Source organism: Plectropomus leopardus, chromosome 8 (assembly GCF_026936395.1).
Source record: "Plectropomus leopardus strain MGB_pleo_1.0 chromosome 8, ASM2693639v1, whole genome shotgun sequence".
Taxonomy (NCBI): domain Eukaryota; kingdom Metazoa; phylum Chordata; class Actinopteri; order Perciformes; family Serranidae; genus Plectropomus; species Plectropomus leopardus.
This window is the reverse complement of record NC_142183.1, coordinates 18,097,852-18,123,437: the sequence shown is the minus strand read 5'-3', so window position 1 is coordinate 18,123,437 and position 25,586 is coordinate 18,097,852. Positions and strand designations below refer to the sequence as shown.

General features: G+C 38.4%; 1 protein-coding gene across 2 annotated transcripts in view; it reads right to left on the bottom strand.

The window, feature by feature from the left end:
* Positions 1–25,586, bottom strand: part of pcdh11 (protocadherin 11) — a 152,421-nt gene that overhangs the window by 70,429 nt on the left and 56,406 nt on the right. For both annotated transcript variants that reach the window (XM_042493963.2, XM_088081017.1), the window contains exon 4: positions 22,800–22,859. In XM_042493963.2, coding sequence (XP_042349897.1) covers positions 22,800–22,859 — 60 coding nt within the window. The remainder of the gene's footprint in view (positions 1–22,799; positions 22,860–25,586) is intronic.

Below are 25,586 nucleotides of genomic sequence, written 5' to 3'. Positions count from 1 at the left end.
TAGGAAATGAAACCCAGCGTTTAAACAGCTTTATAAGTCTGTTCTAAATTGGCCAACCTCTTCAATCTGTCAAGAATGAGACAGCATCACAGTGCAAGGTTTTGTTGAGTTACTTCCATTAGCAGGAAGTTCAAAGTTTTTTTTAAAAAATGGTGCCTCAAGACGCCTCGCTGCAGTTTGTGAATATAATTTTAAAGAGTGTATGATGTGATAACTTCAAGCTACACTGAAAGCCTTAAAACCCCTCATCCCTGGGGTCCCCATGCTCCTAATAGTTTAACACTAATGAGATCTGCTGCTCCTGTCTCTACAGCCTCCCACATTACAGTATACCTCGTAGAGTAAATACCTTTGAAGGTGGGGAAAAGCACTGAGCGAGGCAAAGAGACAAGAAGCATGCTAGCTAGCCACAGTCTTTTGAGCTGCCAGAGCTCGGCCTTGCGTATTTCACATTTGTTTTGACTCGGACTCAGGGGTTCATTGGTGAGGCTCGCTACAGTGTACTGCTGTTCAATTCAGCAAGTCTCCCTGCATGAAGTCTGTGAAAATAATGGTCAAGCAGGACTTGTCAGAGCTGCTCGGTATACCAGAAATGTCAGGGCTAGTGCCACAGTCAACGACTTCAGCAGTTCAGAGAGGGTGGGAGCAAAGCATGTGGCCTGCTATCAAGTGGTTATCCCCACGGAGGAGATGGATGTGGCTGAATTCATCAATTGAGGAAAAATGACAGCTTTGTCAGGTGGCCGTGTCACTGTTGCACACATGCAGACATATGCACGCATAATACAAAATATTCACAGTGGAAAACTTGGGACGTGTGTGCCATCTGCTCGTGTGCGCAGGCACAAGAGAAGTTAATGTCTCAGCCAAGAAAGAGTGGGCAGAGTTCAAGTTTACATCCCTTATATTTCTGGCAAACGCAGCATGTCTTAGACAGCGTGATAAAACTGTTGCAAACAAAACACCTCCTCATCAAAAGGGGCTAATAAAGTCTTCAATATACTTAAGTGTAGCCTTAGATAAATAGAATCCCCATTTTGCTCTGCATTGGTGTTCAGTTGTCCAAAGTGTATTGATGTACTTATTGACATTCAATAAAGGGAAACCCTCTCAGCAAACCACAGACTGGTGTAAATCCTGCACACTTCTCAAGTGTGCACGCTGAGCAACTTTCCTTTAACGCAATTACTAGACAGCAATAATGTCACAGTGTGTTCGAACCAATTTTGATTTACAAGTGGACAACATGTTGCCTTTTCATCAGCTTATTATTATTAAGTGGTCTGTATATGTGTGTTTCCCCTGGACAATCCCCCCTCTCGCTTCACTCTTAGTGAGGTATTGATCCTCCCAGTGTACCAGCCCCTCCTGATTTCATTAGGCTAGCTGCTGTTAATTACTCCACACTCTAACCTTTTGCTGTTTCATTTGGACCGACAAATTGGGTGAATTAAAAAAAGGGGGAGGTAGGAAGAGGAAAAGAGAGAAAGGGAAGGAAAAAAAGGCTCCCTAGCAGCTGTAGTGGCGGACCCCCCCTCCCTTTTCTGTGGCGCTTGTGTCAGAATCCCAAGCGGCGTAATAATTAAAAAAGTTCATCAATTTTCTCTTTGCTCATCAAATTATGCAGAAGGAGGCTACTCCGGTAATTGTTGCAGAGGATTCATTTGCGAAAACCATACCAGCTAGATCTAGTATGCTTGTCTAGGGAGTTGAGAGCATTACGCCTTTTTTTACTTCTTTATGTATTTGTAAAAGCTTTCTCGTCTTCAAGCGGGCTGATCATTAAAACACATTTTATTCATTTATGCATGTTTATTTATAAGGATCATGCGACAGACGTAACTAACTTCTAAATTTTGTTTTACACCTCTTTCCTGACACACCAATTTGTCTTCTCAGGGAAGGTATTATGAGAGTATGACATGACACATAGCTGCAAAGTTATAATTAGACTTAATTTAATACCTTATGTCATGAGATTACATGCACGGTGCGTGGCATCTAAGGCATACTTAAATCGCAGGGGAATGTAATTGATTAACCATATAAGGCTAGGAACCAGCTGATGAGGATGATGCTCTTAATCCATGCCAAATCAATATAGTCACTTCCTACACATCGAGGGATTATTGAGAGAAATTACTAGCAGCTGTAAATGCTGATTTACAACACATCAGATCATTTCTGGCTATATGCATCAATGTGTTCACGCACACAAGTGAGTCAAAAACATTCCCGCTTTAAGTGATCACCTCCTTTAAAGTGGGACAATGTTTCAAGACGGATACATTTCCAAGTGAGCGAGTGACATTTATAGGATCTCCTGGATCCTTAATATGAGAGATGCCCTTTCCTCAAGGTTGAGCACATTCTAGTTGAAAAGATTCTACATGATGCAGAAGGAGCCATTCAGAGTACTCCCTTTGGCTGAGATAATAACTTCATCATAATTAGCTTGTGGTGCTCAGGAGTGTTGAATTGTCGGTTGCAGTGGGATCTGGGCTGATTTATTGCTTGATTTAATTACGTATCAAAATTCAATTAGACATGCTTTCAACCAAATTCAAAGTGAGTTTTGTCAAGCTGTCCCTTGAAATCAGACGCGGCTTGAAGGACATCCTTCATAATGCAGTGACATCTAACTTAATAATTATCCCTTACCAAAAATCACTCAAGCGCTAAAGGATAGAGATTTAAAAAAAAAAATAAATAAAACAACAAAAAAAAATTGCTATGCCACTTTTAAAGATGTGCTTTTTTTTTTGCCTCCTCCATTACTCGTCTCACATCTCAACTGACATCAAACAGCATCAAATAGTGTGAAACAGACCTTGATTCAGTGGTGATGTGAAGAGGGTTGCAGGTACTTTACCAAGTGAAGATACATGACAAAATGCTCTTTGAGGTTGACTCCGGCTGAGGAAGTGTCTGGCTTTCTTTACCCACATCACTCACTGCCTGCTCACCCGCTTTTGCTCCAGACTACACTAGGGAAAAAAAGGGGAGCTGTTTTGAATAAGTGTCACACCAGCCTCCAAGAGCTACATTGATCTTTACTACTATGCAAATTCAGGATGTCATGGTGTCTATGCTAAGAAGCCAAGGAAGGGAAGGAATATTTCAGCCGGAGGTCTCTGACTGAAGTGTGGTCCTTTACCAGACTTGTAAATACACTCATTGACAATTTTATTAGTTACACTTTAGGATTACTGTATATGGCACTCTTTGACCCTCACAACAGCAAGAAAAAAAAAAGAGTATCTGAAATCTTCCATAGGGATTTTCATCTTTACAAACTCAACAGCAAAGTTGTTACACTCCTTCCAGTGGCACAAATTTTGTGAAAATCCCAGTTCACCTCATCCCAAACGTGTTTTATTAGGCTGTGATCTGGGGACTGTGCAGCTGACCACTGGAGTAAAGCAATTTCCTGGAACTATCTTGAGACAATGACACATTATCTGGCTTCAAAATCCCCTACAAAACAACACACTGTCAATATGAAGAGTTGAACCTGGTCAGCAATAACGTTGCTGTATTTATAGAAGCAAAAATATCAAAAGTACAAGCGCTGGCTGACATACAGCATTTTATGCTTTCAATTAAGCCCCTATTTATACAATAACAACAACAACAACAACAATAATAATAAAAATTACAATTATTATCATTATTATTATTATTATTATTATTATCATTATTATTATTATTATTATGATATAGCACCTTTAGAAACAGGGTAAACAACATGCTCTGAAAAAAAACAAAAGCAGAAATAAGATATATAGATAAGCCTACACAGAAGACAATACAACAGCAGAAAGTCAAACAATCCTATTAAACATAAGCACAACAAAGCCAGGGTAGCATTAGGACAAAATATAGACAAGAGGACAAATAATGCAAGATGCAGGACGCAAAATGTCAATATAAAATTATACAAACAAATAGTCTACCACGCACAGGCTGAGGGGCCAACACCTGCACTCATAAACAGACCACGGGACGGCGTCCGGAGCCGACCGCGGATGTTCTGGTCAATGCGCGTTATTCCACCGAGCGCGTCAGCAGCGGCTCGCCGCTCCGCTCCGCGTGAAATAGCGAGTCTATTTTTGCTGGACACAGACAGCAACCGCGTCAAGCTACACACAGCAGATCGTACTAGGCAGGAAGTAAAGCAGCATTGCATCCGGTGAATTTTTAAATTAAACGCCTTGCACAGACTCAGGATCACGTTTAATTTGACTAACATGTTACATAGACCGCATCTCCTGCTTCTCCGCCCAGCAGCCCTCTGAACTCTGTCCAGCAGGAGAATCATTGCTCCTGATAACAGTCACTGTACATCAAATAGACAAAAGTTGATCATAATTAACAACAGCACCATATTGTTAACAAAAACACGGTTAAAATCGTGTGGACGTCATATCTATTTCGTTTATGGTTAAATGATGATTATCCATCTGTATGATTAATAAGATCGATATGTTTCTTAACTAAATCACAGGCACAAATCTTTTAAAGTTTCCATGTGTAAGTGGATTTATTTTTAGTGATCTGTAGCTCATAACTATGAAGATTAGCTTTTTTTTTTTTGCTGAAAAACAGCCGAAATTCTTTGATTTACTTCTCTATGGCTGGACTGCAGGCTGCAGCCCAACAAAGTGCCATGGTAGAATCATTAAAATCGAGGGTAAAATGGCCACACAAGCAAGGGAAAATGACAAAATAAGCACAATCTCATAGAGTCTACAGTATCAGCTGGCAGGACGCTCTGCTTTTGAAACGCTCAGCAGACGCGCTTGGTGGGATATAAAGGCGCGTAGAGGACGGAGCAAAACAGCGCCTCAGCCGCTCTGGACATGCTGCTTGTGGAATCCAGAAAGAGGTCAAAACCACCACAAAGATACACAAAACTACCACAGCTTACACATAATTACCTCAAAGAGACACAAAACCACTTTAAGTAGATGCAAAGCCACAACAAAGTAAATGTGTCTTGCTCCTGTGTAGAGGAGGTAGTGGAGCATTTTGCATGTTTGTGCCCAGCGGCCTATTGCCTCATAATCTGTCCATGCTTAACAAAATTACAACCCAGATATGGTTACCATGGCAAATGTTTTAGCATGCTCACTTTTATGCTTTGCGTTCATCTTACATTTTTGCATCAATTTTGCATCTACTGTTACAATACACAACAACTAAACAGTTACTATAAATGTGTGCAACTGAGGTGAGCTGACACAAACATCTCATGGGTCTGCCTTGCTGCTAGCTGCCACATTTGGCAGAAATGAGCATTATACTGTTATATTTTATAGAAATACTGAAGTAGTCAGCTTGCTTCATTTGCATGTCAAGCCCCCTTGTTGGCGTGAGTAACATACAAAATCTAACATGCATCAAAACAATCAAGTGTCTTGTTGTTTTCTGTTGAAAAATCAAACACTGCCAGCAGCAGACACACACACATTGTCATGGCTGGATGTATGTGAGAGAATATGCCATCATCTTATTTTCCAGCACCGATGCCTGTTGACTCTAGACAAAAGCATAATTCTTTCTCACTCCCTTAATTAGCACATCCCACCTACTGTGCCTCGACTTGACTTGATTATTCTCTTGTTTGGTGGTAGCATGTCAGCTGTAGCTGTCACAATGGATTACAATAAGCCTACAGTATAAAAACACATTTCTTGTGCAGCCAGAGCCGGACAGAGCACAGAAAACAAGTGGGACAACGCAAAAGTTTGTGAAGAAGCTTGCAACCATAGTTTCCTACCTGCTGATCGTTCAAACTGCCAAACAGGAAGTGGGCGGATCCTGGGTGTTCAAATCATGGATGTTGAAATGGAGGGAACACAGACTGTACCATTTTGAGGAGGGCAGAGGGGGGTTTATGGTTTCAGGGAATACCATTTTAAAGTAGTGCCTATACTATAAGTTGTTTGGTTGTTGTTGTAGTATTTATTATTTATTTATCAGGAATTTTGTGAGTCAGAGGATATAGAACAATTGTGTACCAAAACTATGGTATCTTAATAATACCTTTATTAAGATACCATTTCCATTAGCATCAGGGGCGTTTCTGGGATTTGATGACTTCAGGAGTTTAAACTTGGGGGAAAAAAAAATAGAAAAAAAAAATGAAAAAAAATGAAAAACTAATTCCATTTTGATGCTTTGTTTGCACACTGGCATCTAATTTACCCTCATCAATGGTTTGGTTTTCTACTTTCCACAATAATTATTGATTGTGATGTAAAATGTTAGTAGTTCTTAGTAAATGATGTTTAGTTTAAACAGAATACTTCCCAACTGCTATCATTAATATTTAGATAATTTTAGGTAGGCTATCTTGTACTTGAATATTTCTATTTAATGCTGCTTTATTCTACTACTCCTCTACATCTCAGAGGGAAATATTGTATTTTACTCCTCTACATTTATTTGGCTGCTTTATTTACTCTGACTTAGATTATAAATACAAAATATAATCAGCTAATGAATGAGGACATATCCTGGGCCTTTTGTTTAAATGATTATGCCTATTGTTAATTTTGAAATATACAGCCAATATATTTAGATCTGGGGCTATTCATAAAACATTTAGGGCTGAAGCCTTAGGCAGGCCTAACAATGGCACTGGTCAGCATTAAGGGAATTGGCTTAACATTAGTTATTTGCTTCATGGTTGTAGCAGTTAGAATCATAATACGGGTTTTAAGCACAATGAAATATTATCTATATTATCTTTAGGGTTGAAAAAAAAACAACTTGAGTAATTTGTTAAGTATGCTGAGGCTTGAAGAGTAGTTGATATTTTTTTCATGATAACATTCCCCACAACATTAACCTCAACAACACCCTCTGATGTGGATTTCAGTTGGGAAGAGCTCCATAGTTTAAATTAAATTTTGACCATCTGTATGTTGCAACAGAAACAAAGATCTTTAACGTTTACCCACTCTTTGGAGATTCAGTTTTAATGATTATATGCCTACCGGAACCTCTACTATATGTTATGTCCATTTCAAATTCCAGCATTCTCCCTCTGTGTGTCATAAGCAGATTTTTACACCACCTCAACACTGCAGCATTGCTTTCATAATCATAATACTTTGCATCAGAATCAGTAAAAAAAAGAAAAAAAAAGAAGTTGGTGCAGAATTTGACTTTAATGACACAAGACACACTGTAGATGTTGGTGACACATACATGGAGCCTACAGGTTTAGCTGGACAGTAAGTGAACCTCTCAACCTCGTCTGCATGTGCTGTCTGCCCGCCTGCATAGTGAGTCACAGAGGCTTGACTCACTGTCTGGGGGAGTAAGCTGCATTAATGGGGAGGTGCGTTTAATAAAGTGGCCACTAAGCGTACTGTCAAACAGGAAACATGCTGGGAAAGAGAATGGAAAGCCCCTTGATGTGTCAAAACTTCAGTTTATCAAGAGTTCCTGCTAACGTGAATTGCTCATCCATTTGATCTCTCTCCCATTGTAACATCTGACAGTTTTCTTCATTGAGACTGGCAGAGGCATTGTCCATAGATTGTGATGTGCAATGACATACTGTATCACAGGCTCATGTTTGAAGGAAACAGACAGAATCATTGTCATTCACTGACAAACACGAGGCACAATGATGATACTGATTAATGATGTTTCAGAACATTTATGGAAATGATCTCCTGAAAACTGAGAGCTTCTTCTGACTTTAATTTAGAAACACAATTGATAGCCAAATGGTTAGTGGTAATAGTATTCAGCTAATTTTTATCAGGGTTTCAATGTGCATTCACTGTCATTCTTCACATATCACCACAAACGTAAGGATTTCACAAAGAGGCTTGTTAAATATTAACAATTCAAACGCCTGTGAACAAGCAGTGATAATACTTTATTAATGTCTCCAAGAATAATAGCCTTCTCTCTTTTGAAGTGATGATGGGTCTCACTTCAAAAAGACTACATTTGTTGCTATTTCCAGTTACATGTAATCTGATCACTACACAGAGATCAGTTTTATCGTAAGAGATCATATTTATCAGAGAAAACTGCATTATTTCTGTGCATCTGAGATATGTGTACAACCATTTACTGTGGCTTTATAAGTACAGAAAATTCTAGTATTGCTGTTATCTGTTTACTGTACAACAGAATAAAGAAAATCATATTTGAAATGTCCAATTAGATAAATAAATCATTATATAGTCTTTATTGTGTTATTCCACTTTACAAACAGCAATGATGAAATGACGGGAATGCTTCTCAGACCCAAAGCAGCTTAAACACATTTAATATCACTGAAAGACTTCATTATAAAAGCCCAGTCAGACTTATTGTCATTTCTGGAATTTTTGCATCAGCAACACATTCCTCTTTGTACTTAACAGTCGTCAAAGGTACATTTCGAGAGTGTTGCATGACGCTGTGAAGTGAAAACTTGTGATTATCAGGAGGTTTTAAACATTGCAAATTAAGTATCTTCTCTTTTAAGAAGACACTTCATCCCAAAATCAAAAATGCATAATTTTCCTCTTACCTTCAGTGCTAAGTATTGATCTAGATTGTTGTATTTAAAGCACAAAAACAAAAACCAAACAAATAAAAACATTTGAAAAACTCAACAGGAATGTCTCCTTCCAGAAATCATGACCCAGTTGTTAAAGAACTATTTCTCTTTCAACCAAACTACACCGGCCAACTATATCAGCATGCAGAAGGAAGTACACATCTACTCATGGACAAGAAGCTCAGCACGAGATATAAACATTAGTGGCATCTACTTCAGCTGAGCTATAACTTTTACTGGGTGAGCAGGGGTGCAGGTGCGCTCTTTGTTCTCCATGGTGATAAATGTTGGGTGTAGTTGAGTAGAAAGAAAATAGTTCCAACATAAAACTGCTTACAAAAAGGTCAGTGGATTATCTTGAGTAACTGGATCATGACTTCTGGAAAGAGACATTGCTGTTGAGTTTTTCAAATGTATTTTTTGGCTCTTTGAGCACCACAACTTGAGTGCCACCTAGTTCCATGATATTGGAGAGAAAGCATATGTCTCTACAGCAAAAATCTCCAACACTGTGCAACTTACATGAAAAAAATCTAGTTTGAATAATAGCACTACATCTAAGAGTGGAAATGCAAATTTTAGATTTTGGGGTGAACTGTCCCTTTAATATAGGCAAAACATTTAGGGATAGTGCATGTCATAAAAAAGGTGACACGCCAGGCAATGTCATGTGTTTGTTTTGGTAAAATGGTAATAAACACAAAAGAAATCAGAGTAAAACATGCAAAAAGACATGGTTATTTCAAGAAGGCAACTGCATACAGAGCAAAAAACAAGTTACCTTTTAATTGCAACACCGAATGCACCCAGAACACAAGACCTGCTGTGACCATAGCTGCTCCAGATAAAATATTTACAGTCAACATACTCAATATTTAGGAAGGACACTTCCACCATCTGAGGTGAGAAAAATGCCAAGTTCATGAATTTTCTCAGGTAATCCATATAAATGTGAAAGCCAAGCAAGATTAACTTACTGTCTCTGGTTGCTGTGAATCCTTGTCTACACAAGCTCTTTATATCTACATTTTGTTGGCAGTTGTTGGAAATTAACCCTTCGAAACCTGGAGCAACATTCAGACACCTTTCACAAGTATTTAACCCTTTGAACTCTGATCAAATTGGTTTGATTTATTATTTTAAAAAAAAACTTGGAAAAAGGCAATGGGCAGCTTTCTAGGGAAAAACTATATTTACAGTTATTATAATTACAGATTAAACATTCTGTTACAAAATTATGATATTTTTCAAAGAAATTCTTCCTGGTAATTTCCTTGGGGTTTTTTTGTAATTTATTATTTTCAGGTCATTTTCTTGTTTATCTTCTTCTAATTTCTTGCTAATTTTGAGGTCATTTCTTATTGCGTTGCTCATTGCCCTCTTACCATGTTTTAGAGAGAAATCCAGCCAATTTGCTCAGGTTTCAATGGGTTAAAGAGGACAGTTCACCACAAAATCAAAAATACTATTTTTTTCCTCTTACCTGTAGAGCTGTTTATAAATTTATATTGTGTTGATGTGAGTTTCAAAGTGGTGGAGATATTGGCTGTAGTGTTGCCTTCACTAAATTACAGTTGGACTGCATGGCACTCGGCTTGTGGTCCTCAAAGTGCCAAAAATTGAAAAAAAACGAAAAGTCAGCAGCAATGTCTCTTTCCAAAAATCATGATACAGTTACTCAAGATAATCCCAAGACCTTGTTGTGAGCAGTTTCATGTAGAAATTTTCTTTCTACAAAACTACACCCACCAACTGAATCGCCGCTAGAAGGAAGCGTGTATCTACTGCTAGCTGGCCTAGCATCACCGAGCCAGCTAACATCACAGCTCAGCCGAGAAAGAGCCATTAATATTTACATCTTGCGCAGTCATAAGCATGAGCCTCTTGTCCATGAGTGGATGCAAACTTCCAGCTGCACAGTGATACGGTTGGCAGGTATAGTTTGTAGTTTCTACATGAACCTGTTCACAACAAGGTCTGTAGATTATCTTGAGTAACCGAGTCATAATTTATAGAAAAAGACATTGCTGTTGAGTTTTTCAAAAGCATTTTAGTGCACTTTGAGCATCACAAACTGAGTGCCATTTCTTTATATTCAAGAAGTCGCAGACACCTCTACAGCTGATATCTCCAACACTCTGCATCTCACACCAGAACAATCTAGACTGATAAATAGCTGTACAGGTAAGAGGAAAAATATTTTGATTTTGGAGTGAACTGTTGCTTTAAGCATTTCTGGGTCTGGGTCAGTTTGCCCTTCTATGTTTCCTGATGGTACCATCTTTGAACGGCATACATTTTATTGAATATTTTTCTTTAACTGACAACTTTTTTTCTAATATGTAGTGTATCTGTCAACTCTTAAGAGGGAACACAGACAAGCTTTCTTTGCAAAGCCAGTGGCGCAGACTTGGTGAAACATTGATAAAGCACAGAGACAAAGCTCACAGTCATATCCCCATTTGCTCCATGCATATCTTCCTCAAATATGTTGATGTCAGTTTTTCTGGCACTGCAGTCAGTTAAAAGTGTGCCATTGATGTAATTCAAAAGACACTGAGTACAGAGCTGTCTCTCTTTCCCAGCCTGCCTCACCCAACTGGGGTCCATCACCATCACCAAAACAAACTTCTCCTCACTGCCAGGGTAATTTTTCCTCCTCCTCCACCACTGAGCACCAGTCATATTAATATCTTTGTAGAAGGCAAATGTGTGCTCCAGGAGGCCAGTCCCATGTGCTTTTTTCCCCAAACCTCTTGCTGTTTCTCTGGCCACAGCCAAGTGCATTAACATATGTTCTCACAGTGCACAGTGCTACTCTGCATTGGTAAATGCCTTATTACAGCAAGACCCGCTCTGTGCTCCTCCGCTGAATATCCATAAGTAGTAAAACACAGCCATATCTGCCCACTCAGAACAGTAGGGATGTGTCTCACATGACAGGGGGGCTCCTTAACATTTAGTCAGAGGCCCTCTTTGTCAAATTGATATTCCTCCCACTCACAGTAATGGCGGGTGGTAATAATGACAAATAAAGGCAATATTGCTACTGCGTGGTACACACTGAGCGTAATAAGGTCATCTGCTGGTTATGTTTTTTTTTTCTCCCTCACGTATTTATGCCTTTTTAGCATGCAGAGTCAAATTCTCTCAGTATGACTTACATCTCCAAAGACTACGCCAGTGTGAAATATGCAAAGGCAGAGGGTGAGAAAAATATCCTGAGCAATGCAGCATGTTCTTGCCTAGAGAGCTTACACGCTTGTAATCATTTTCAAACTGCAATTTCCTCTTATTATTCCATTTGTTTTATATATTTTTTTGTTTTTCCTATCCGTCTGAAGTAATACAAGGCATTTCGGAGATCATGAAATCTGTGTCACAGAACACAAGCATAAGAACAGTGTCCTTTACAATTGGTGCACAATTGGGATATGACACTCACTATTGTCTCAACAGTCTTTCAGCAAAGATGCACAAACCACAGTGCACTGGATAAACCAAACAAAACAATAATGAGGCACATCGAGACACCTCTCAGTGAAGCGGGATATTCATGACAAGACTTGATATGTGTTAATTTCCCAATGTGTGGGCATGTATTAGTTATGTTTAAACCCCAAATAACAACTTCAGTTCATAAAACAGAGGTGATTACATGCAGGGAAACACTTGACATATTAACATGAATTAGAAATGCAGCTTGATTAGCACCTACAATGAAAGTGTTGCTTGTATGACGACTATAAATTGTAAAATTGGAGAGCCGACGACACCCACTATGCTATCTGTGAATGCAGCTTGCTGATTATGTTGATTGCTGCTAAAACATGGCTTTGGGTAGAATGTATTTGCAGATATCAACCGGCCACTGAGGTTGTTTCAGTTAGTATGCTTGCGGTCATTGGCTCCTTGGGGTTTTTTTTTCTTCTAAGATTTATTTTTCATTTCTAATTTGGGCGATCTTTGTTCTGTCTACCACAGTCGCACTGTGCTGATCTGAGGACAGATTCTAAAAGAATGTGTATCAAACACTACAGAGAACTCATCTTATTCTTGCACAAAGAACTGAGGGCTGGCATCCATGTCATCCCACTGCAGTGAGCTGATTTATAATGGTAGGGAGGGAAAAATAAGAGGCCAGGATACATCACTGAAACATGAAGGTATTGAATAATACTTAGCTCATGAATAAAATCATTAAAATAAGCTCTTTTATAACTTAGACCATAACCGTGAATCTTGAGCATTTTATGATTAATGCTTCATCTATAAATTAAAGGTTTAAGATTTCCAAGGTTTTTGTATTTATATATTTATCTATGTTTTCAGTTATTTATTATTTTATTCCTGTTTTGACAGGCCAGATCACCTAAGGACACAAGTTTTGTTTGCTTTAACTTTTGAGATCTATTTCTTAGACAATCTAGTTTGGGCTGCACCACTGTGCAAACTAATGAAGCCTCAAAGGCTTCGTTTAAGTCATTAAACATGGAAATCTAACTACACAGTTTTCTTCTAATGGCAAACAATTACATGACAACATCCTGGCCAAGAAAATCGATGTCAGTGAAGACTAATGTAGTTGCATTGTTTATGTTTCAGCCAGGGGGGATTTTACGTCCGTCCAAGTATTAGACATGCTTGACTGGTCACTCACAAACAACTATGTGAAAAAAATTGTATATATATATATATATATATATATATATATATATATATATAACACTTTGAAAAAAATCCTCTGTGACCCTGGCATACTGATAGAATCCCATCCACATCTTTTAGGAGGCTATGGTTCTTCATTTATTTAAAGAAAACAAAAAATATGACTGTATTAAAAATGTATTACTGGTAAATTAACATGTGTAAGTATACAGGTTTATACATTAAAAAACCCAAATAACCCCAAGTATGCTTCTTTGCAATAATAGCCTCCCAATTTACACATCTAATAAATCTCTCTCTCTCTCTCTCTCTCTCTCTCTCTATATATATATATATATATATATATATATATATATATATAAATTAAACAAAACACTTCTATCTGTTGACATTTAATTGTCTTTCCTTAGGTTACAGATTGAGGCTGTATTTTATCTTTGCCAATATAACAGCCTCATTTATTAAATTAAAGGATAAATAAGATTTGTGAAACACTCATTATTTTCACTACTCCAACCTGCAACTCTTTTATCTACGATGCCAGTGGATGAGTATTTATGTCTCATTTTGTAATAGGAGAGCACACTTTTCACAATACAAGTCAAAGAATTAATCCTGTATTTTGGACATAGAAAAAGATATGTCTTGGTAAAACAGTATTGGCAACAAGATATCGGATGATTTATGTAACCTTACATTAATCTTATCCACAATTTATCATTTTGAAAAACACATTGAGTCATTCAGTTTATGGTTCTTTCTACACTTTTTTAACAGAGGGGCCATAAAATGTTTCCACATTTAGTCACTAAATACCTTAAATAACAGTATCATTCAACACTGCATTGTCTGCACAGTGTCGTTACAGTCTATGAGTCAGATCAGAGACCACTGGTCATATACAGTATATATTGGACAAGAGGTTGGAGCTGCAGATGAGTGTGGGGTGGATCTGACCAGTGGTCTCTGATGAGACACACACACACACACACACACACACACACACACACACACACACACACATATATATATAAACATATATATATATATATATATATATATATATATATATATATATATATATATATATATATATATATATATATATATATATATATATATATATTAGTATCAAAATGGCAACTGTCAAGTGCCAAATGTGAGGCTTCAAAACAGCAGTCAACAAACCAGTGGCTGACATCATGGTATCCACGTTCATTATTTATAGTTCATTGTAAGTTCACTTTGTGTGCATCTAACTAGCAGAAACTGTACACTTCCTGTGAAAGAATACGTTTATTTTGAAAAAACACAATGCATATAATAAGCATAAATTGACATGGCATCCATGAGCGTTCAAAACTAACACTATAGAGGTGCCTCCAGCGTCATAATTTGATGCGCAGGGCCACTGACCATGCATCAGTATTTGACAACTTTGGAGTGAGAATATGTTGGTAAAATTACAAAAGACTTGATATGAGTAGTTTTGTTCAGTTCAGTTCCATCTGTAATCACTGACAGTACACTGTGTTCACAACACATGTCACTTTGTACCTGAGAAGCAATTTTTAGCTGATTACAGTGCTTTTACACTCAGGTCTGCTCCTGACTGAGCTTGACTGACTCAGTATAGTCAGTTCTGATTGTTAAGAAGAGGATTGTTGAGTGGTTTAGATTTATTTGCACATTTACTGAACACTGGTAACATTTATGAAGCATGTTTTGGTCATAATATAAAATGTAGTGTTGAAACAGTGTTTCCTGTTACAATTACATTTTGTAAATGTAAATGTAATTTTGTAAATGTAAATGTAAATGTAAAATGTAAATTTGTACACAGCTATTTTTATGTGCTTCCTTTTGGCTGTGAGCTATAAACCCAATAAGGAAATGCTGAAGATTTTTGTAAATCTCTTCTAACCAGCCATCATTTCCATGATAAATTCACCTTCAACCCTCATTCAGCTGATCAAGACTGTGTTAAAGCTGCAGGAAACCTGATCTTAACTCTTTCCAAACACTATTTTTTGTACTATGCAAATCATATGAAAATACAGAAGATATCATTTTTGAAAAGTAATAGCTTAGCCAAGTTTAGTTTGGTCAAGACAAAAGGCCACATAAATATGCAAACAACCTTAAGACAAAGAAACATGCAGCTGGTGAGCCAGAGCAGTAACACTTGTGATGTGGAACAGACCTTGCCACACTGACCTAAAAAAGTAACTGAATAGTACGGCAAGTTTATTTGCTGAAATAGCTGACACAGCATCAGTCTGTGAGAGAAATGGGGGCAAATGTATGTAACATGCTTTAGAAAAACTAAACCCTAACAAGTTGCATTACATGTACTATGCCTAAAATCCATGTATGCATTTATGTCTTTAATTACTTCACTCACTTAAATGTGCACTACCGTAATGCATGCTATTTATCATTTTTTCCACTTAGATGAAAGTGCTTGGTTTTTCGTGGTAAATACCATTGGAACAGATTCCTCCCACTATTCAACACTACATTAACAGTAGCGAATTGCTTTTCTCCCAGGCCTGTTTAATGAATGAACCAATCACGCATTAATAGCACAATCTCCGGAGGAGTGCTCCATGTTTGGAAAAACAAGTTAGCAAAAGAGGAGGTATTAATGACATTTTTGGTGGTTAATGGTATAAATTCCCCCACACATAAAATCTATTAAAAAAAATGCCAGAAAAAAATGCTGGCATTGCACGTTTGGTTTTTTGTTGTTGTTTTGGGCATTATCAAGGTATTATGTAGCAAGTATGTTGAAACTTCACATTTCTTTATGTTTCAACAATGATGTGGTTAACATGTGGTTATGTTTAGGCATAAAAACCACTTGGTTATGGGAAGGAAAATATTTTGACTTCAAATACCCAGTTTTGGTGGCACAATCACTGCAGCAATCATTGCAGCAATGTCTGGCTAAAAAACATTTAGTTTTGGTGGCAAACTTGCAGCTGGAAATGCAGCAATGTAAATAAAAAACATCTAATTTTGGTAGCACAAATGCTGTGGTAAATGCAGCAATGTTATGAGAAAACACCTAGTTTTGTTGGCAAAGTAGTCACTGGAAATGAAGCAATTTCTTGCATGAAAGCATTTACTTTTGGTGGAGAAATTGCCTCTGGAAATGCAGTCCATGCAGTCTAAAACAGTGGTCTGCAGCTTGGCAGCCATCTCTCATAGTAGTCATGCCAGACATCATCTCCTCCCCTTCCCAATGACAGAGATAGCTTTTATACATTTAATCAGAATTACGCCTCTTTAGAAATGATGATGTGATATATATGAAATGTACAAATGTGGTGCAAAAATGTACAAAGGCAACATTTTTCTCTGGCAACTGGGCTGATTTACTTGTATTTACTTGTACAGGACATTTTTATGTCAAATGAATAGCATCAGTTATGCAATCTGAGATCCTCAATATTGACACATACAGATGTTTGTTTGATGACATTCTGTTATGCTTTTTTTTCTTCCTCTGGTATATGGAGCTAGTTGTCATTACTTGACATTCTCTTCATTTATATTACATCTGGCATCATTATTTGCACACTCCTTATTGTAATAAGATATCCCCCCTGGCTTGATATATTGGGATTTTAGTGAAATTAATATCTGTTTATTCAGATCACTGCAGTGGCATTTTATTAATTATAGTTACTCAGGTTTTACTCTCATAACTTGGCGCTTTTGCTTGAAATTTCTACTTACTGTTTGATGTATGCGTATTTCACCTTTTAAATAGCTCTTTTATTCTTTTTTTCCAGGGTAGCCTATTTTGATATCATCACTGCACTGTAAGTTCAGATGTATAATTTTATCATGGTATTTTCTGTTCAATGTTGAAAACATAATGATGGTCCACATGTGAACACCTGCAGCATGTGCATTCACATGATGAAAATCTGAAATTCTGTCCTCCACTTCGGTGGATAGAAGCTGTACTCTGTCACAGCAGGTCAAATGTGATAATACTGCACTTTATAATTACACCCTGGTACACTTTCTGTGAACACCTCAAGTAGGATCTATGAAAGTCACATTTCACCTGCCTTAAAAATAGTCCAAATCATTATGGGAGACCTTGGGACTTGGTATTATCCACCGGTCAGGCTAAGATGCTTATACATTAGCAATCTAGGGGACCAGGCAGCTGGACAGCAGTCCTGCAGCACACAATGACTTCCCATTAATGGGTTGCAGAGCATCGGGAGAGCCCACCCTGAGCAGAGATTTCCATGTGGATGTGGCCTATGGCACAGGGGTACCTGCCCCCAGCCATCTGCACTGATTTGACAAATGATTCTATATCAAAGGCCTCTGCACTGATTTGGGTGGTAATTGATTGGAAGTGAGGCCTTCAAATCCCTGATTGGTTTAGCTGAATGTGGGGGGGAGATATGCTGTGGCAAGTGAGAGGAAAGGACAGCCAGCAAGAGAGAAAGAGAGAGCGAGTACAGTGCAGGAGATCTGGGAAATACACAGAACTCTGCCTCATTTGCACTTTGAGAGAATTCAGAATGAAATTTCGTGCAATATGCAATTTCTACACGCAATATGCATGGGTTTTTTTTTGTTTAACAGAACCACATGTCATCTCTGTGTTTCTGTTTCTTTTTCTAATGCAACCGTCAGGATATCCAATTTGTTAGTGTGTCCGTGAAGATTGGATTTCACCATTCAAAAAGAGGAATTTGGTTAGAAATGGAATATTATTGATTTGTTCCACATGGAGGTGTGGTCTGATGCAGATATATGAGCATGGCAAGCCCGCCTGAGAGAGAGGAATGGATTATATATTCCTTCATCAATTTCCCCTGAAATTTTGATGCCGTTAACCCTTGTTGTGGAAATCTTGTGACAAGAGAGACAACATCAAACATGAAGGCCAGCCATTGTTAGTGAATCCCCTGAGGACTACCTCAACCTCATAAACCATTATAGGAGGAGCACTGCATGAGTGCGCACACAGACATGAACAAATGATATGCCAAATACTTACTATTTAAAATGAAATGTAATCTGCTCTATGTTAGGCATAAATCTGAAGGTTTGAAAATGTCACTGAAAAGTACTTTTGAAGCATTTTAACCTTCTCTTTGATACAATTTGGGGATTTTTCCATCAAATTATCACTTTAAATGTGAGTTAAATCATATTCATTTCCATAATGTTCCACATCTGGCCTTAAAACCATTCAGAAATAAAAGCGTGCACAATGTTAGCCATGCTGTGACCAGTCCTTCAAGTTATCCAACCAGCCATGCTCCATATAGAGAAGATGCATGCTGGATGTTCTGCAGGGAAGCCAGGAGACTGCAGAGCTCTGCTAATACAACTGTGACAGTGATGCCATGGACATATAGGCCTACCGCCTTTATTACACGGCAGGCTGGCTGCACCGCATACCTTTTGCCATTTGACACAGACATGTGGTGCTTGCTAGTGACAGATGCTGCACAGTACTGGTCCCAGAGGTCACAAATGACCTTTTGGATTGTCTTTTTTTCAGTCACAAAGAATTATTTGTTTGACGATGGCAACCTCAGGCACCCTGATGGAGCCGTGGGTTGTTGTTGCTTGTCTTCTGAGATCATATTTACCTCCTATGAATTGTGCGTGTGTGTATGTGAGACGGGTTTAGTGAGCGAATGCACGCATCCGCGTACTCGTGCGCTCAAGGCCGTGCATGTGGATGTACGTGTTTAGAAAGATGCCTCACTAACCACCCATAGTAAGCTTGATGCCTTTAACTAAGCTTAATTGCTGCATGACTAGCCTCTTGTTTGGATGCCAGAGGGATTTTCTTTTATTATACAGAATGAATCATCATTAAGATGTGCTTATTCACTGGCCTTTCCTTGGCTTAAAAATGCTGCTGCACACAGGATCTCTTAAGCATTTTATCTGTGGCAATCAGCATGTTTACAATTGCATCCCAGTCATACCTTGCAGGATAAAGTGGGCTTCAAGAAGCAGCGTGTCAGTCTCGCGTGTTCATCACTCAACTTCTACATCATTTGGTGACATTTCACAGGAGAGTTTCTCATCTTGTGAGGAAAGTAAAACTGTGAAATGGCATCCTGGAGTTGCACGGCTTTAGTTTACCTTAGCAATTTCAGAGCTGGCAGGAACAGGGTGCAGTGCAGGCCCCATACTGTCAGAGGTGCTTGATCCCCACCCCCATCCTTGCCCTCTCCATCTGTCACCTAACTAGAATGTACTGTTCACACAGACACATAACATTTATTTATGCATGTGCACACATTCTTACACATTTGCAGACACACACAGGACAAAATCAGCCACAGCATTGCCCCGCTATATCACAGCATGGGAGTAGATTTCGGGGGGGGTGCAGGGGACACGTCCCCCTCAATACAAGTACTCAGTAAGAGTATGCTTTTGTCTCCCTCAATAAAAACAACACATTCTCATCCCAACTCGTCAAATACCACCGCTTAGTCTGCCTGTTATATGCTTTGTCACTTTTCAAAATACACTCATTAGATATATACAGTCGTTTTCAAAATAATGAACAACATCTGTAAAACCTTCCTTTTAATGCATTTTATTAAGAGAAGGGCCAATTTGCACATATCTTTAGCAGATATGCACAAATGTAGAAGTTATCTGTAAATATACAAACACACTATGAAGATCATTCATGCATTTATATAAATAATACAGAAACTGCTCTCCTCCAGGATTTAAAAAAAAAAATGACAATAGAAAAAAAAGGGGGGGAACACAGAACAAAAAGAAAGAAGCAAGTTGATAGCAAAAATCTGCAAATGGCATGACACTGTTGTTTTCTTCAGATTTTCAGATTAAATTTAAGTTAACAGCCTGCTTCCGGTGAAAAGTCCAGAGTTTGTCGGACCCATCCACCTCCCCTCCCACCCGTTATAAACTTTTGCAAAGCAATGCATCATACCACCCCAAAAGGTTCCTTATAACGCCAGTGTCTGACACCAAAATCACTGACCAAGCAGTGGTATTTGACGAGTTGGGAATGACAATGGGCTGTAAAAACAGAACAGCAGGAGAGGACTTTTATTTTGAAAATATTAAAGATGTTCACACTTTAAACTGATGCAGAAAAGGTACAAATTGGTGCATAAAAATGTAGAAAGTTAAGTGTTTGATTATTCAAATTTTCTAGCAGAGGACCCTCTACAGCCGCATTTCATTTGTCTCTCCCCTCAATGAATGAAAAAATTTAAAATGAAACCTACGCCCTTAAAAGAACAACTAAATATTAACCATCTAGTATTTTTTCAAACACAGAAATAAATGTGATCTTAACAGTGATATTCCTGAAGTTTCTGTTTACCATCTGTGCTACAAAGTACATTTTATGTACAAGATCCTGGACAGTATTCATGTGCACGTCCCTCCTCACATTTCATTTCTGTCCTGTTGTGCTGTAATGAGAAACTGTTATTCACGCTGTAGATTCAGAAGAAAACCATGTGAAAAACTGACACAATTTTCTACCGCCTGAAGCCGAGTGTCAGAAATATGATCTTACCCTCACCTCTTAGCCTGACTGCCGTACTGTAATGATGCTCTGAGGTGAGCCCACTCATCAATTATTCACAGAATGCAAGATTTTCACTCTTTATCTTCTCGCCAGCTAGAGCAGACCATTTAAGAAAAATAGAGGAGGAAATAAAGGAAAAGAGAGAAAGAAAGAGAGAGAGAGAGAGGCAAAAGAGCAGCATGCCACTTGGTGAATGAATAAGAGAGTTTGCGGTGGACAGACAATGCTCTCGATGTGAGTTATAATTGTAGTTTAACAATGTGTGGACCTCTGGGATTTTTCAGTATGCAATATATGGCCTTTAGACTAAGATCGCTATGGAAACCAAAGGCCCTGAACGACCTGCAGTGCCCACCCACTCGGACAGCCGTTAATCATCTTCGCTCAGATCCTGGCACTGCAGAATTTGGCCAATGTGTCAAGAAGCAATTATATATACTTAGTGCTCGGGCACCCGATCTCCTCCCTCCCCTCCCTTTCCTCGCTCTCACACTCTTAATATAATCACAGAGCAGTCAGTTTAAAAGCCCTCTGTTCATTTCACTATCTATCTGGGGGATGCACACAATGCAGATGAAGAGAAGTGTAGAAAGACAGAGGATATTCTATTCTGAGAGCCATTATAATCAGAATATTCTTTTCATATAAATCATATTCAGCCATTTACTCGTTTTACCAGCCTCCTGAGCTGACTGACATACTAAATTAGCCCAGCTGGCCCATTGCATTCGCTGCACATATTGGGTTGGTGCGGATCATGGAGACTAATGTGAGCTGACTAGAGGGAGATTATGTTCCGCTGCTAACAGCTAAAACGTGAATAACACGATCCGCAAACCCACGGTGTTCCCCCATTACATCAGCCCTGATCAGCTGTGTGAAAATGGAAAGTCAGGGAAAGAGATGGAAATGTTACGGCCAGAAAAAAATGAAAGACATACTCTGTGGCACTATAGAAGAGAGGTGTTAAAACTTCTACAACAACCCATCCTTTCCAAAATAACGTCAGACTGTAATTTTTCATCAAGAGTGACCTAAATAGGAAAAGCACAGGTCCTGTGTGAAGGACATGCAATGCTGAAATGCACTGACGGACTAAACCAAACTAATGTTGATTGCCTTTCCTGTGATTTACCAATGACAGACATCGAGGAAAGGCATATCATATTTTATTATTATTTACTGTCCTACCAGCATCTGCAGATTGAAATGCCAGCAAAGTCATTTTAGACAGCTAGCTGTGCATTAGCGATGTAGAGAAGTGTTAGGCTTTGAACAGTTGATGACAGGCTGTCAGACAGCATCCCTCCATTGGGCTCCTTTTACCAAGGTCCACTCTTGCAACAAGCCACTCTCCACCATAGCAGCCATTCATCCAGAAAAGGACACAGGCATTTTTGACACATTTGGTGCTAAGTGAACTGAAATTGTGTGAATTTCACTACATAGCGCATTATCACATTTGCAAGAGGCATGCACCAGGAGCAGGAAGTGAAGGGGAAAGTTAGTCTAGTCAGTGTGTGGAGATGACTTGAGAGCATCAGAGTGAAGTGATGACTTTGACTGTGCATGTACACGACTAATTAGCATTGAATAAATCTGCTTTTCTCACCTCATGTCGAATAAAAGTTGAATCATAGCAAGATGCGGAGGGAAGGAAATAGCACCAACAGAAAAGAGATGCTTGATTTTGTTCCGAAAACATTTTTTTTTACTGTTAAATTATATCTTATCTTATTATATCTTATTATATCTTAATTATATCTAATATCTTAAAAAAAAACCTCTCCTAAAAGGCGTGGATGAAAAATCAACTATGTGGAAACATGCGAAAGGTCCTGACTTTATATAAAGCCAATTTAGAGATGTAAAAAGGCAGACAAACAGAAACTAATAAGCACATTAAATGCTTAATAGATCTGAAATTATTTCCCATAATGTTGTTTGTCTCTTGCCTGAAAGCAGGCTGGAGCTTACCTTATGAGGACAAATGGGGGGCGGCGAGTGAAAAGACTTCTCCGGTGTCTGGCTCAGGTTCTACAAGAAAAACACATTATCAGGGACATGTTTTCAATGGAGGGCATCTCCCAGCAAATCTTCAGTGACAGAAGTTGCAGCTTATTTCTTAGTCCTTGCCATTAGCATTTTTGCAATATATTTTAGAGGGGTTAAGCGATTCTCCATCAACAAGCAGGTCTTTGCCGCCCACTAATCCAAGACCACAGCTTTTGTTGACAGTCATATTTTAAATCTTTATCTTGACAATATCATCTTATAATACACCCTGTAAGTGGGTATAGTGATGTATTTTGTATTGTTTTTCACTTTCCCCTTCCTTCTATCCCTCCACAAAGATTATAAATCCTTCTTTGTCAGAAGATTTCACTGAACATATGTTCAGACTTTTTCATACACGCCTGAATGCATTTTTTGAGGTTAAATGATTATCACATTGTTAATACACCAATACATCACTCAGATACAAGAAAACACCATTAAAAAGCAGACGCAAGGTAAGTCAACAAGCCAACAACAGATGGTCCCGCTGCTTGTGATTATGCAAAGATCCAAAGTATTTGCATATTCACAATGCCATCATAAAAAAAAGGAAACAAGGAGCCATCTTGGGCTGACCTCAGTGAGAAATATAAAGAGCAATGGGTGAGCCGAACCCAGCAGGGAAGTGGATGGGCTCTGCAAACTTCTTTGGGAATCTACCAAGCCCTGCCTCCCGGGAAGGCCCTGTTGATTTCCAAGCAGGTGCTTTCAGTTATGCCCTCATATCCAATTATGTGCCTGTGGTACGTCTGATGCTCCCTGACACTATTAATGGCTGCCTTATGGTATCACCAGGACAGATGAGACACTCAACTCTCCAGACTCTTAACATCTATATTTCATTGCAACATCGCAGAGGAACACCTCACTGACCGAGGCAACTAAGAGAGAGAGAGAGAGAGAGAGAGACAGCCAGGCTTTCACTGCAGCATAAACACTGTGTCATGAAATATAAATGAATAAATGGGTCTTGCTGGGATGATGGAATTAGTAGACAAAATTTTCCCTACAGATTGAGTAGTCTATATAACCATGATATCTTAATTGATGTGACAAATAAACACAAGTTATTTTCTTTGGGGAAAAGAGCAAGAAATTAAATTTGCTTCTAAATGTGTCGCGAACATGTAGATGGTATAATTTCCGACGGGGGAAATAGGATGACCTTGATTCCAGGCAATTCTCCTGAGATTGTGACTTATTATGATATATATTTGGAATATTTTTCATTTTTCTGATTTAAATAAAGATGGATGAAAAACTGAGGACATTCTAATTAATTATCATGTGAACCACAGTTTTTACAATATGCAGATGACTGCCCTGCACCACGACTGACAGCTAATCAAATGTTTTCAAACTGAAAATAGAAAGCTTAAATAAACGTCAAGCCAAACATTTCTAGTGCAAACACTACAACTCTCAGTCACTCTAGAACCAATTGATGTGCTGCTAAAAAAGCAAAAGGTCAAAATATTCTGTGTAATCAGTGTACTAAATCAGAAGCTGAATATGCTAAATTAAATGAGCAGAACATTTCGAGATTTATTTAAAGTCTGTTTAAAAATGCAAACAACAGGGATTCTATTCCATCTTCATCAACCACTTAATTTGAAAACACAACTGATGTGGAAGAGGCAATATTTACTAAATACAAATATAATGTGTTGCTAAAAACTCTGCCTGAATTCAGCGCTTTAGTTCAAATAAAGGAGCCTGTTCAAGCTTGATACCAACCATAGATAATCTAAATCCCTTTCCCTTTCTTGGACACAAACACAAACACAAAGCAGGATCTCCTCAGGCTATAATCACTGTTGTTTCATTATTTTTTTTCCTGATTTTTTTCCCCCCATTACAATCTCATTTTATTCCTTGAGCAAAGCAAAGCATCACTTTTCATTTACACCACGTTCTTTTGTCATGCTGCTCCGGTGTATAACACACACATGTTAAAGGCAACTATTCATTAATTTTTCATCAGCACAGAAAGCATGGAGCTCTGTGAGCAATCAGTCAAATTCGATGATTTTACAGGAAACACAACTGTGATGATGGTCATGTAAATCATAAATAGAAAAGGAAAGTTGGGGGGAAAAACTACTGTCATTTTTCAACTCACCTTTGGTCTGGAACATTTTGCATCTGATAGGGAAACACTATTGACAAGGCTTGCAACAGAGGGCCTTGAATTACACCATATATTGATGTTTTTGTCTTTTCAGAGTGCTTGGGGTGGTTATTGTAATTTGATGAGGCCCAGAGAGCACAATGCTAAGATATACAACAACATTTATTTTCTGAGGAAACGGAAAGATAACTGAAACATGATGTTTCTTTGTCTGATTTCTTGGAGACATGCTGATTTAGCAAGGATCCTTTTTTCACTGTCCCTTGGGTTAGTTTTCCTTCAGCATAATTCTTACCCTCACTCAAGAACCATTATAACCTTCAAATTTAATTGTGCACTAAATAATCAGCCTTCTTACACACTGTTTGTATGCGATAAGTAATGCATCACAATTCATATATCACCCACATAATCATGAGCCTGTAATTCATGTATAACACACGCTACACGGGACTTTCACCCAGGAGACCAGTGTTTGTGTCCTGTGATCCAAGTGAACTTTGAGTTATTCTGAGGTACATTGTCAACATGTTTCTTTTCCTAAACCATGAAACTTAATATGCCTAAGCCTAACC